The sequence below is a fragment of the Gallus gallus genome, chromosome 1, assembly GCF_016699485.2.
Source record: "Gallus gallus isolate bGalGal1 chromosome 1, bGalGal1.mat.broiler.GRCg7b, whole genome shotgun sequence".
Taxonomy (NCBI): Eukaryota; Metazoa; Chordata; class Aves; order Galliformes; family Phasianidae; genus Gallus; species Gallus gallus.
The window spans coordinates 22,550,988-22,565,403 of record NC_052532.1 but is presented as its reverse complement, the minus strand read 5'-3'; the positions used below and the strand labels follow the sequence as shown (position 1 = coordinate 22,565,403).

The following is a 14,416-nucleotide window of genomic DNA, read 5'->3' as shown; positions in this document are numbered from 1 at the left end:
CCCATCTTTCCTCTCAATCACTGTTCTATGAGATGGACCAAGATTTAAAAAAAAAATAGAATTTTTCTCATGTGACAAATATAACTTTGTTAAATTCTATATTTTTGTTCTTTGACTACTAACAGAACATGTGCAGTCTTAACAATACATTGGTAACAAAAGAACAATAATATTATTTTACCTTTTTTTCACCATTTTACCATTTACTATCCCTTAATATTTAGCAATTCCCACCACAGTCAGATTGCTCAGTGAGAGGTTGTAGTATCTTTATTAATTGCAAAATAATTAATCACACTGAGCTCTATCAGGCTTCTGGAAGCAGTGAGATGACGATAAACATTCAGACTTAAACAGTACAGTACCACTATCTTTTTTCCCCTTTTTTGTACAACCTTCAAAACTACTCCAAAGCTACCTCACAAAGGAAGAATGCTAAGAAAATTACATTATTTCTATCTGCATTGGCACATTTAATCATACTTAGTATGATAATACGTTCAGTTTCTTATTGAATTAGTTATTTATAAACCCTTCTCATTTCTCTCTGTTGTGATAGTCTTTCTTTGCCAAAAATATTTAATCTGAAGGCAGCTTGTTCTGGTCTTTTTAATTGCTAGAATAATAATCTTGACAACCTCACCTTAGACCTTAACAATGAACATTATTAAAAAAATGAAAGTTAATAACAAGTAGAATTATTATTATTATTATTACTACTAACCATAAGTATCCTTTTAATATGTCGTTCGATTATCCATTTCCGCAATGACATCTTTTTAGGTTATTGCGGTTATGTCATAAAGTAGAAGGCTTAGAAAAATCATAAATATCAACCTAGGAAAAGCTGAAGCAGTATCAAATAAATCCATGGCTATTCTGTCTGAGGAACTGACAAAGCTGGACCTTTGGGATCATCAAATCTGCTGTTTGTTGTGAGCTGCATGATCATATGGATTCCGTAGGTCAGGATCCACAGTAATATTATAGATGTCACCAAGCCCATCCAGATTGTAGGACTGAAGAATCCTGTACAGTCACTGGCATAGGAAAACTGGCCATTTTCCACGTTGAATCCTTGAATCTGAGAATGAAGAAAGACAGATAAGTGAAATTAAATGTAAAATATAGACCTTACTTTCAGGACGTATGCCACTCTCTGCCTGTTAAAAAAGAGAGAGAACAAATATTTTGCATAACAACTTTCCAGGTCTCCTTTCCACTTAAAAATTTAAGATGTAGAAGTTGTATGTTAGGCAAGTTGTGTTCCCACTTCACAAATTTGTGTTACTTTTGAAAGTGGAGTTAAACAGCATGTGTGATCAGCATAGCTTGATGACCACTTCAGAATCAGGAAATTCGAGGGTATGTGAGGCAAGGCTCCCCAAATGATACGGTTTGTCAAAATATCTTGAGGTTTTTAGATAATATCTCCTTAATGAGTAGAACATCAAGAGCCTACTTTAAAATCCATTTAATGATACATAATATTTTAGCTGAGTTTTGATAAAAGTTTAAGAAGAAAACGGTGAGGTTTTTTATCCTCCATTGAGGTGTGGACTCCATGCTGTGTATTCACATACAAAAACCCATATATAGAACTGGACTTGGTGAAGGATGTGAAAAAATAACAAGAAAGAATTCTACACGTACACTGGGCAGAGGAGACAGGCAAAGGAGAGCGTACCTCCTCTGACTAATGAGAAGTAAGAATTAGCTTCAACAGGCATGAGAGGTACTCAAAGACTTCTTTACCTCAGTCTTCACCAGAAGTCACGCTTCCCACATCTTTCACATCCCTGAACCTCTCAGAGTAAGTCAGGGAAACAAAATCTCCCTCAGCGTAAGAGAAGGGCAAGTCCAAGACCACCTCATGAGGCTGAATGTGCCCAAATCTATGGGGACAGATGACATGCATCCCAGGGTTCTGAAGGAACTGGCTGATACAGGTGCCAAGCCACACTCCATCATATTTGAAAAGTTGCAGCTGTCAGATTTTTCCAGTGACTGGAAAAAGGGAAATATTGCTCTCATTTTTAAGAAAGGGAGAAAGCAGTACCCAGGGAACTACAGGCCAGTGAGCCTCACCTCTGTGCCTGGTAAGAACATGGAGCAGATCCTATTGGAATATAAGTTAAGGCATGTGTGAGATGAGAACGTGATCCATGACAGCCAGCATGACTTTATCGAGGGCAGATCATGCCTGTCCAATCTGGTGGACTTCTACAATGGAGGGATGGCAATGGTGGCAAAGGAAGGGCAACCAATGTTGTCTACCTGGACTTCTGCAAGGCCTCTGACATGGCCCAATACCACACCCTTATCTCTAAATTGGAGAAATATGGACTTGAGGGCTGGACTATGTGGTAGATAAATAATTGTTTGGATCGTTGCAGCCAGAAGGTTGTGGTCAACAGTTCTATTCTCAAGCAGAGGCTGCTGACAAGTGATGCTCGAAAAGGGTCTGTATTAGGACTGGTGCTCTTCAATGTCTTTATCAATGACATAGACAGAGGGATTGAGTGCACCCTCAGCAAGTTTGCTCATGACACTGAGCAGAGTGGTGCAGTTGATACAACAGAAAGAAGGGATGCTAAAAAGAGAGGACATTTAGATTGGATATTGGGAGGAAATTTTTTCTCAGAGTGGTGGGGCACTAGAATAGTTGCCCACAGTACCTGTGGATGGGGCCCTGGGCAGCCTGATCTAGGAGGTGGCAACCCTGACCACAGCAGGGGGATGGAATATGATGATCTTTAAGGTTCCTGACAACCTAAGCAATTTTATGATTCTGTGATAAGCTTTTCATGAACTTAGGGAAACCTGTTATACTTCTCCTGTGATTAGTTTCTTGAGATCTGCTACTGGTTGAGCTCACGCTGTTATTATTATCCTCAAAAAAGTCAACTAATTTGGTGATCTACTTGGGGATCAATTATCTATCTATTCTGACAGACCTTTAAATTTTGCAAAAAGTATAAACAAACTGAATGCCTTTGAGACTGATACTATACTTAAACTTTTGTTAAAGCCAGTTAAAGGATTTGAAATATATAAAGGGAAGTCAATTAGCCATGTACAAACAGGCACATAATGACATAAGCACCCACTCCTTCAGAAAGAAGCACTCCTTCAGAAGGAAAGGAAATTAGTGGAAAAAAAGGAAGGAAAAGAAGATCATGGATTTTTAATTTATGTGTTCCTATTCCATGATTACTCTGTGCTTTAAGATAAATCAACATAAAATTTTTTGTGTTAATAATTGATTTTTCACTTCCTACGAAAGATGCTGCACGAACTAAAGAAATTTGTCTGTGGCTTGTAGATAACGCTACTTCTGTAAGCACTCTGAGTTTGAGTTAATTCATGGTTCAGGCAGCTGAAGTTAATGTGCATATAATATGTGTTAAAAGCAATGCCTATACCTTGTGGAATGCTGATTAATAAAGCTATTATCATATGCAGGAGTAAGGCACCATGGAGGTGAAGATAATTTTAACATCATGAGATTTTTTGGACCTCGTAGAAGAACCTTTCTGAGATCTCTGCCGCTACTTGCAAATCCTAAATGCTTTCACTATAGGCAGTCAGAGTTCTGATTAAAGCAGGATTACTGGCAATAAGCTTTTGGGTTGGATAACTATGCAGTTTCAGAGAATACAGGTGCTTACCAAAGCTGTTTCTTGTTAAGCCACTGCTTTGACAACAGATGAAAACATAAATAGTAGTCATGAAATATAATTTGAAAAACTTATTTGCAATAAGAAGCAGGTGATGATTTATGTTATTTCAGTAAAAAAAAAAAAGACTGAAATTCTGAAAAACAATGCACCCCCATTACCACGTTTACAGGAAATCTCTGAAGCACTTAGCACCTACATTTGCTTTAGCAAGACATTACCACTTCTAGTTTAGAGCCAGAAATACTGTATTTTATTTTGTCGATCCTATTGGTGATGGTTCTTTGTGGGTTTTTTTTGGTGCTTTTTTTTAAGAATGATTATGCTTATTGAACCTCTGAGATGAAAGCTTTAATTGTACATTCTTAAGATGTGATATCTACTTTCAAGAAGAATTATATGCGGGATTCTTTTATTGCTTTTCTGAAGCTTTATCATTCCTGTGGGTGTGTTACATCGCAACTAGGCAATAAAAATGTCATTACTAGCAGCATTTCTACCATGAGGAAATTAAAAATACTTAAATTTCTCTAATTTTTATGAATGCAAAATACAGCATACAGGATCCAAGACTCACTTCCTGTGGAAGTTTTGGTTTTACTGTTTGGACTAGCATTATTTGTCTTGTCCATACTAGCAAGCATTTACTGAACATGTTTTCAATTATTTGTCCTGAATTGAGTCTTCTTACCATCTGGCCCCTGACAAAGCCTTCAAGTAAAATCTCTTGTTTTCACTGATCTTAAATGTACACTGGACATCTATTTTTTGAACATATAGTAATATTTCAGCCATAAAGAATCCTAAAATTAGTACCTTTAATGTTTTTGGCAGTTTCTGTTAAGAGCAAAGTGGTTTGAAAACCAGTATGACACATAGTAAAGGAAAGCAGTACTTGGTGGTTGCTTCCTCTTTAATTTCTTAGAAAACCCTAGAGTCCCTCAAAAAGATAAGATTTATAATGCCAGAATAACCTTTCTTGCCACAAAAAAAAAAAACCATAACAGTGATATTAGTACAGTTTACATCTGTGAGTGGTGACGCTGTAGGCCAAGGCTTTGTCTGAACAGTATCCTACTGAGGTTCTTTACAAGGCAGTAATCAAGCTAGTGCCAGAACTAAAGCGATGTCTGCATCATTTCACCCTGGTCCTGGAACATACTATGGAAGCCTTCACTGTGCAGGTGCCATAACCTCTTTAGTATGGTGATACTATTTTGATCATCCAAAGTATTAAAGTGCAATTGTACCAGCTAGATTGGCACTGGCTCCTGATTTCTGATTCACTGCATAACACTGACAATGAAAATCATGTTCACCAGTGTCAGTAAGCAGATTCTGTGCTGGCTGCAATCACTAAGCACATCCCACGTGCTTTTTTTCATCTTGTAACACAGCTTGGAAGTTAGCTAATCTCATTCTTGGACAAAGACCAATAGTGATACCATTCAGACTTCTTTACACATCAGTAGACGATAACTGGGAAAGTATGATCTAGTTTACACAGAACTCAGAAAGTGGTCAAAAATGGTGACATTCTGGCTTGACGGAGAATCATATAACAAAACCGCTCAGAATAAGACTTTCCAGGCTGTTTTTAACACCAAAGACTTGATTAGAGAAAAAGGCCTTCTTCCAAAGGAAAGTTCTGTTGTCTGAACAGCGGAAGCAGCTGTTGCTCCACAGGAGTGAAGAAGAAGGTGGGTAACCTACTACTGCTCCTCTTCTTAAAACTAGACTGAAAGGATGCCTCCTAAAGATGGAACAAGATCTCTCATTAGGCTTTGAGAAGGTAGCAGTATCAATTCATTTAGAAGTTCTAGGAAAAGACAGATTGTTGTTGTTGTAAGTGGACCCTTTGTATTTTCACAGCCCAACAATTCTCACAGGTCACAGACTAGTGATGTCAAAGTGCTTTGCACTTCGAGGATTTGACTAGACAAGGTCCAGTTGCATGGACTCAGACATTTTCAAGCCTTTCCATAAAACACCACCATCAGGAGGAACCTTCGCAACAATGGTATGTACTGCTGTATTGCTTCTCAGAAACTGTGGGACTTAATCTTAGAGCCTGCAAAAGGGAAGATAAAAAACAATGATTCAAAAAGAAGGCTGCCAGAGATACTTAGGTCTAGTGTTTTTTTTTTTTTTAATAATGACTGAAGACATTAAATTTGCATTCCATATTCTTTTAGAATACGAATCTACAATGGACCTAAGCAGCTCTGGGTAGTAGGGGGGAAGTTAATCTCACTACCAATGCTATTTTCAGTGTTTAAACTGAAACATCAAAAGTTAATTCACATCACTGAGATTTTTTGATAATGAAATTATTAATACGACTATATCAGCATTTGTATCCAGTTATGAGATTAGCTCATCTTTGACAATGAGAGTTCAGTTTGCTGATGTGCCTCTCCCTAACTGAAAATCAGCGCCCACAATGATAGTCAGTCATCTGCATCTACACAAAATACAGGGAAGATCTGTATTTCATTAAAAAAAACAAAAAAAAAGCAGCACAATGTTTTCCTCCTGGGCCATGTGGTACCTAGTATTTCTCCTGATTGAAATCCATGGCAAACCTTCCAATCTTTCATTGCACTTAATTCTATTGGGCACTGTTTCTGTCTGTAGGAGTTCAGGCTATCTATGTCATTGAAAGCTGTAACCACACTAAGCTGTACTTTTCTAGGTAAACAAAGTGCAAAGAAATCAAATAAAAACAAAGTAAGCAGCATAAAGCCACCCACCTAAGAGGTCCACATTTCCAGCAGCAGCCCAATTCATTAAACAGGCATGGAGACTTAGTCATTCTTTGCCTGATTAAGCGCATTTGGTTTTATTGGTTTTTCTTTTCTGTGGACAACTTTGGAGTTTTTGTTTTTCACAGCTGCACTTCCATGTTCTTACTGTTCAGCAACTGCCATCTCTTTCACCCCTTTTTTGAATAGCTCACCTAGGGAGAACAGATTTTCTTTTACATTTTTCCTCCGGTTGAATTGAAAGTAAGGGCATTATGAATTTGTGTCGTTCGGCACCTACAATAGCAAGTAATAGTTCTTGGAATTATCTCTGAAATAGCAATGTGTACTCACTTGGAACCTGGAAATGAAAACATCCCAGTTGATTGCTTCAAAGTTGGATGGAATCAGCCTTGCCAGATAGAGACTACTTGTTCCCACCAGCTGACAATGAAATGAGTACTCTGCAGGAGCAGAGATGACAGATACATTATACTTAGCAAGTTTTTCTTCATCTTGTACAATCTCAACTGAATCCAAAGTGAACCAATTTCTAGCTGAGCCTCCATAGAACATATTGGTCATTAAAAACCTAGAAAGACAACAGAATAAAAAAAAGTCCAAATGCCAGAAAAAATTAACATTCATTTGATAAAGCACTGGTGGCAAATAAAGGTACATCACAGCTGGCATCTCACGTCATTAGGACTATTCATAAATGAATTGCCTTTGTGAACATTTCTTCTGCTTCTTGGGGTTTCATCTCACGAGCTGTGGCAGGCAAGGAGCAAGAAAATGTGATTTCATTCTTCAAGGGCCTATGCCAGTGAAGTATCTCATCAGCTACCAACAGTTTATAATGAGTGGACCAGAACTTAAGACACTACCAATAGGCCTGTAGTGACTCTCAGTAAACAATTTATGGGATTTTCTGAAAAAAATTGCATTTATCATAGGTACAGCCATGATAACCATTTTGATTTGTTGTAATTATTCCTTGATTCAGCTGCTTAAATGGCAATGTACCTTTGCAAATGCCTGAATTTACAGTAAAAGACAGTTTTCTCTCACTAGATGGGAGGAGAGGTTGTCAGCCCCACTTTCCTAATTTGTAGCTGTTTAGCCACAAATAAATATTTTCTCATTTTGCAAAAAAAGAGTTTCTGGTAGTTTACAACCATGGGATTTAAATAAGTGTTACTACCACTGCAGTATGAACATCTCCCAAATGTTCTGAAAGAGAACTAACTGAGAATACACAGAAGTAAATTCTTATCTACAGATACCAGGACTATGTCCTAATCTTTACCATTTTTACCCAGTAGCTTTTAGGTAATTAAGTTATCTCTTCAGGAAATGATAAACTTTTCTCCTTATTATATTTTGCTTCATAGTTAGTCCCCACTTGTTTTGCATATTTATCTCTCTATTATTTGCTGAGTCATATAACCATGAGGAGTTTATAAGGGCAATCCATTTATCAATAAGTCAGACTTGATACCAAATGAAATATTCTAATGTCTATCCACACCACTGTGGGCATCACTATGTGTGGATTTTAAAATCTGGGGTAATATTGAGATGCAATTATGACAGGTTTGAAAAATAAGCAGTCGCCTATAAATGAGGCACAATACAGAGTAGTAGTGGTCTCTATTGATTGTTTACATCATTTGCTTTCAGTAGCATACCATCCATTCAACTTCAAGTCTAAACTCGATACAACCAATGTTCCTTAGGAGTAAAATAAAAAATTACTACATTGAGACATTTTCTTGGTTTGGTTTGTTTTTTGTTTTTTTTTTTAACCATCAGTGGCTTTTGATTCATAGAATTTTATAATCCTGAAGAGTTTTGAAATTCTTGGAAGAAATCACAGAACTCAAAGCATCATTCAGGTGAGAAAAGGATGTTTTGTCTTTTGTCATTCCTGTCTTGAACATAAACTGCTCCTTCCACACTATATTCAGCTATAAACATCAGTGAAAAAAGAACATACCCTTTGAACTGCATCTAGTATACAAGTATATATGGAAAATTATCCTATTGTTATAATGATAAAGCTGCAAAATTTACTAATGTATTAGCATAGGTACTAATTGTGAGAATCTTCTCCTGATATATAGCACAATTTGAACTGAATTTTCAGCTGCAGGCACTAAAAGAACTTCTTTAACCTAAAGACATGGCCATCTATAACTGTACATAAATATGTCATATATACATAACCGTACTTAAATCTTGTGCCAGCCACAAATGCTGAGTGTGCTCTGTACCTTTGCTAAGAAGGCAAGGAAGCAAAAATAAGGAAGTTCTTTGGAAGCAAACTGTATGAACAAACAAGTTTTACAAGGCTATGTATCTTGCCTTTTACAGGAAATGCTGTGCTCACACTGAACATTGCAGCCCGTGCAGGAAGCAAACTTTCACAAAACCATTATAATCTTTAAGTATTGTGGCACAAATAGTTCTTGGCTGCATGCTAGACTCCCTTTGTGGCGGATAACCCTGTGAACTCTAACTGTCACTACTTGTTACTGATCACCACCTCACGTGGCTATTCACTGCAAGGAGAAATGTTTCTGAAGAGGAAGTTATCTGGAATTACCATTGTTCCAAAGATTTTAAGAGAAGCACAACTGATATGTACCAGACTTTACACCACAGTTCTTGGAGCAATTCCATTTAATACATGCTGTACAAGAACATTCACATTCTTAGAAATTTAACTAGGGAAAAGAGAAATGAAGCTCCATCCAGCTAATGCTCTGCACTTCTGTCCAATTTGATACCTTTCTCCAGAGAAGATAACAGATGCATGAACAGCTGGATGCCATCAGCTGCTGACAAAGCTGAGGTGCTTCTTCCAGCAAAATCTACTGCCCACTGCTCCTACTCCTGGTGAAGCATTACTTCACTTTTCTCAAAGTAGCACAGCCATAAAACCTCAACAGCTGACCCTTCTACGGCAAGTGCAGGAGGCTGACCGCTGCTCAGCGTAAAGTGGCTCGGGGTGGTAAGGATGGTAAGGATGAGCTCTCGATTGAGTTTATGCTGCTGAGGTTAGAGTTTATTGAGCTTAGTGAGAAACAAATTGAGCTATTTGACCATGGCCTTTTTTTTTTTTTTTTTCCAACCAAGAGCAGGTGCTTCAAAACAAATGAAAGCAGAGATCATGGTCAATAATGGTGTCATTTTATTTTATTTTATTAAATGACCTTTACAGAGAAAAAATAATGCAGTTATGGCTGTGTCTTCTATTCCTTCTCACCTCTTTGCCCTGCTCATGTCCTGTCTACTGAACCAGAATGTAATCTTACTAAGACATCATCCTCAACAACAAATGTAATTGAAATGAACAAGAAGAGGAAAACAGAAGTTATAATGTATCTCTGTGGGTTTTAGTTCTGGAGAACAGACATGCTGGGATGAGCAAAGTAAATAAATTCTTCCTGAATCATGAAAAGATCAATGGACTGTTCTGGTTCTGTTAAGTACATATTATATGCCATGCAATATTGTATTATGGGAGCTAGTAGAGGCCTAAAATGGCATGACTGTCTCTTTAAGCAGGAGATAAACTGTAATGAAAAGACCAGGCCACATTGTCTTTGACAGGGATTATGGAAAACATTCAGCTGCTGTTCCTGCTGCTGAGGAAAGAACTGAGGTTTGCGGACCAGTAGCTGTATGGCAATCCTCACAGCGGTACAGATGCTATCCTGGAGTCCACCAGCGACAGCAAACATAGCACATTTTCCCTTCAAGTTTTCATCCCAAGTCTTCATGTTTCCTTATTTTCTCTTCCCTATTCTTATGGTAGAATAGAAGCTTGCTCTTGCAATCATCTACCGAGCAGAAAAATTATCAGTTTTTGCAGCCCTCATTAGCCACAGGCTAACTCCAACAGAGTACATTGGTAATCTGTATCAGGATGAAACAAAAGCCTGGCAAGGCAAGCAGACTTCAGCTCCTAGAATTATTTCCAAATTAAAGTTTGGGAAATCCTGTTTTGATCCTACCAGCAAAATAAGATGTTTCATGGGCCACTGTCTTACAGAATGGCTGTTTGTTTACACAGTTTTTCAGAACTGTACCTGAGCACGCTTAAATATTCTTTTCTACAGGGTAACTCCTCAGCAATAAAAAACAAAACCGTGATTTTAATAACCTTTTCACCACTTTTTTTTTCTTTGTCTTAATTTACAAATGGGATTTGTACATCACAAAGAGTTATTTAAGAATAAATCATAAGTTACCTTATCTCTAGGCTGTTGATTCCATTCACTGGCTTTGTGTATTTTAATGACAGTCTAAGAGTAAGAAAAAGATTTTTAATGTTAGAGTAGTCAGCTTTAATTAAATCACTGTGACATTTCAATCAGAAGGAATATTCTAAATCAATAGGCAATTACAAAAGTCATGTAGAAAAGGTTCACAGTACAAAAAGCACACAGAAAAAATATGACAAAATATTTCTATAGCCTTTTTTTTTTTCAACCAAGAGCAGGTGCTTCAAAACAAATGAAAGCAGAGATCATGTTTCATTAATGTATTTCCAACTGAAGTACCACCTACCAAACGGCAATACTGGCAATACAATTCAAGGGAATTTTACAATGAAACAAACATCTCATTAATGCTAGTGGAGATCTCTGTGATGGCAAGATCAGGCACAGAGAAACCCATTTGGACCAAACATAAACAAGCAGGCAACTAAATAACGCAGAAGGAAAAAACGGTAAATATAGAGGCGGCATCTGAAAAATTGTGGTCATATTTTGTACGCTTTAGTAGAAGAAAATTAAGCTTTTATTCTTTCCATTGCTTTATTTGTTAGCTTCCAGAGCAATATGTATGTGAAATTCAAAACTTCTTGTTCTACTCACGTTGTGTTGGTGTCTGAGCACACAGAGGAAGAAACATCCACACTGCGGTTAACAAATGTCGCATCTGTCAATTCTATTAAAACTGAACCATTGGCAACGAGGCTGAAATTACTGGCATAGAAAAGGATGCACGTATCATTTCCAGTGGTCACATTCAGAGGTGGATATGATAAACTGTCTTCTTCCTCAGTAGCCATTAACTGTCGTCTTAATTTCCACGTCACATCAGTTTTTCTAGATATCTGGAATAACAGCACATTAACACTTCATGACCTTTGAGAGAGATGTCAACTGAACACAGATCTTTACCGTTCTGTCCCATGAACCTCTATCCTTCTTAAATCTGCATATGTATTAATATTTATAATTGTCTGCATTTGTAATGAGCAGCATGGCAGCTAACTGGGTCATATTAACTTTGGTTCCCATGTCAGGTAAGATGAGTACCCCTTATATGAGACAAATGAATATAAAACTACGCTAGTGCTGCCTTAAGATGGTAGCATCCATTTCTGTTAACATATAAATATATATGCATATAGCTAGATTACAGAACAATATAGTGAAATAATTTCATCTCTTCTCTGATAATATCACAAGAAAATTTCAACTTAACAGTTCAGTGACCATGCTCCTTGATAACAGTAACAGTTTTCACAGTCTTCATTCTAATAAGCAGGAAAGAAGGCTACTAAACTACTGCAGTTCTGTATTTAGGTTCTTCTGATGGTTTCTGGAAGATCTATGCTCAGTTGGATGAGAAGGCGAATTTTTATAAGAGTCTTCACTGCAGACACATTTGCTTTAAGGGAGCTCCCAGGAATTCCTTTAATTGGTGCCTTCTTGCAAATGTGCCCAGGGCATCTTTGCTAAAAATAGCCGCACTGATATCAATAGTAAAAGCTATATGGTTGTATTGGATAAAGCTTTTTGTTCTTGTCTTCACTTCTTACTCATACCTGTACTATGCCATTTATTTTGAACACGTGCATCAGCTTTACAACTTGATATCCTACAAATGGCCTCTGCCCTTGGATAACTTTAGAATGTAAGAAATGAGAAGTGTCACAGGAGTTACCAGAAGTGTAATTACGTTGATCTACTGCCTGGAGCCGTATCTAACAAGTTTAAAGATAGGTAAGGACATTTTTTTTCCAGTCTGGAAGAGAAGCTATAATATGACTTTATAACCTGATTGTGGAGAGGAGCCCCCAAAGGATTTTGTCACATCAACTGCTGCCCTCTAAACACCGTGGGACATCTGTTATTTACAATGTGTCTTTGCAGATAGCTATCTCATTCTAGGAACAAAGCAGAATGGGTTGAGTAAAAAACCTTTAACTAAACACTCAAATGAAGATTGCAATCTTCCTCTCCCATACATGCATACTTTATGAATTTCTTTTCAATGCAGAGTAGTGCCTTTTCAAATACATCAGAACATGCATTATTTTAAATGAATACCATTTCCTTTAAAAGAAGAGTGCACAACAAAAGAAAATATTCAACTTTTGATATAAAACTTTTAATCTTCCCTTAGGCTCTCCTGAAATGTAATCATTTTATTTCAAACTGAGAGGAAGAGCTGAAGTCTAAATTATATCCTGTCTAACAATTGACTTCACTATGTGGGCCCCGCATATCATCTAAAGAGGGCTTTAAAAACCACCTGCTAATAGCTGAAAACAATGCTGCATTGGAGACTGTGATTGGGCTGAGTTTGGGGATTAGTTTAAAGTATCTTAAAATAAAAAGAAAGCCATTAGGATATCATCATGAGACTGCAGCTTTATTTCTATCGCTCTGCTGCCAGTACTTTGTCATGAAGCTTTCACATAAAGATTCCCTTTGGTCTCAAAAAACCATATAAACCAGTAGAGCATTTACCTGTAGAGTAGGGGTGTCAGGGACTAAGAAATCCATTTGTTTTCCCCGACTACACCTGTTTTAACCAATTTACCCATGCTGAAGAAGGGAGGGAACACAGCTTGCCAGGCGCATTTCTAAAAGCGGGCTTTGTTTCAGTCATATTTGTGACTGAAAATAGAGCAAGTTTTGGATTGAGCAGGCCAGCGAGTCCTTATGTGCACTGCTATTGGTAGGTAGCACACCACCACCAAACGGGAGCCTGAAAGTATCACCTCTCTGGAGGAATGTCCTCCAAGTATATTCATCCCGTCAGCCTGCAGGTGTATAAGGTACCTGTGGCTGAGGTAATTTAGCACGTTCAAAATCAGAAAGTAGCAGTTCAAGAAAAGCTCAGTCCTGAGGCTGGAAGGAGAGGGTCTGAGATATGCAGTCCAGGAGCTGCTGGAAGGCTGAGGACAGCAATGTCTCCTTGCAGCATCCTGCAGCTTGGAGCAGCTCTCCCCAAATGTCCCCTTATCCCCGTTTCAGAATAAGCTTTCTTTTGTGACTGCACAAACAGGAAATTACTGAATTAAAACTTCTCCCCAGAACATATATTCCGTGCTGAGCTATAAATGACCAGATACTTCCTTGAGACTTTGATTATATTTACACTAATTTTTTTGTAAATCAATCAGATTTTTTTAGAAACAATCCACAGCAGCAGCGTTCTCAGCCATTACACTGTATTTTGTTTGGTGCCCCCTTCAGCTTTACCTCATCTGAACTGTACGTACTGCAAGTCACTGTCTTGTTTGTCTGGATTTATCAATGGCATTTCTGACCTCAGATTTGCAGTGAACAATCATAAGATAAGATCAAACAAGATACAGGGGAAAGAAAGGGTGCAGCTGACATTGTCTTAGATCTCAATTGAACACTGTGGTTCCTAACTGAACCCGCAGTAGAAGCTTGGACAAGATTCTTCCCTTTGATCTGGTTTGCAATCACCTCTCTTGATAAGGAGAACGCTAGCCGATCTGGCTACATTTTGATGCACAAACATGCTGATCTCTTTTCAAAGCAAAAAGATCCAAAATTATTCATTCATTTTGTTGTCATTGCTGGCTTATTGTTTTCTGTTCCAAAATAGAATGTCTAGGGACAAGAAAAAAGATTTGGGGCCATTTTATATGTCTGAAAATATAAACATATAGAAATTGAATGCTTGCAAATACATGTGAAAAAAAAAAAA

At 37.6% G+C, this 14,416-nt stretch overlaps 1 protein-coding gene across 2 annotated transcripts in view; it reads right to left on the bottom strand.

Annotated features, from left to right (window-relative positions):
• Positions 1 to 252: 252 nt before the first annotated feature.
• The window catches only part of ATP6AP1 (ATPase H+ transporting accessory protein 1), a 53,788-nt gene continuing 39,624 nt past the window's right edge, over positions 253 to 14,416 (bottom strand). The window contains exons 7-10 of one of the 2 annotated variants that reach the window (NM_001252611.2): positions 11,314 to 11,555; positions 10,684 to 10,737; positions 6,779 to 7,016; positions 253 to 1,084 (exon numbers count right to left, since the gene is read on the bottom strand). In NM_001252611.2, the coding sequence (NP_001239540.2) occupies positions 875 to 1,084; positions 6,779 to 7,016; positions 10,684 to 10,737; positions 11,314 to 11,555 (744 nt within the window). In that variant the 3' untranslated portion in view covers positions 253 to 874. Of the gene's footprint in view, positions 1,085 to 3,880; positions 5,752 to 6,778; positions 7,017 to 10,683; positions 10,738 to 11,313; positions 11,556 to 14,416 lie in introns of those variants that run through there. The other variant, XM_040701279.2, reaches the window with a different exon arrangement.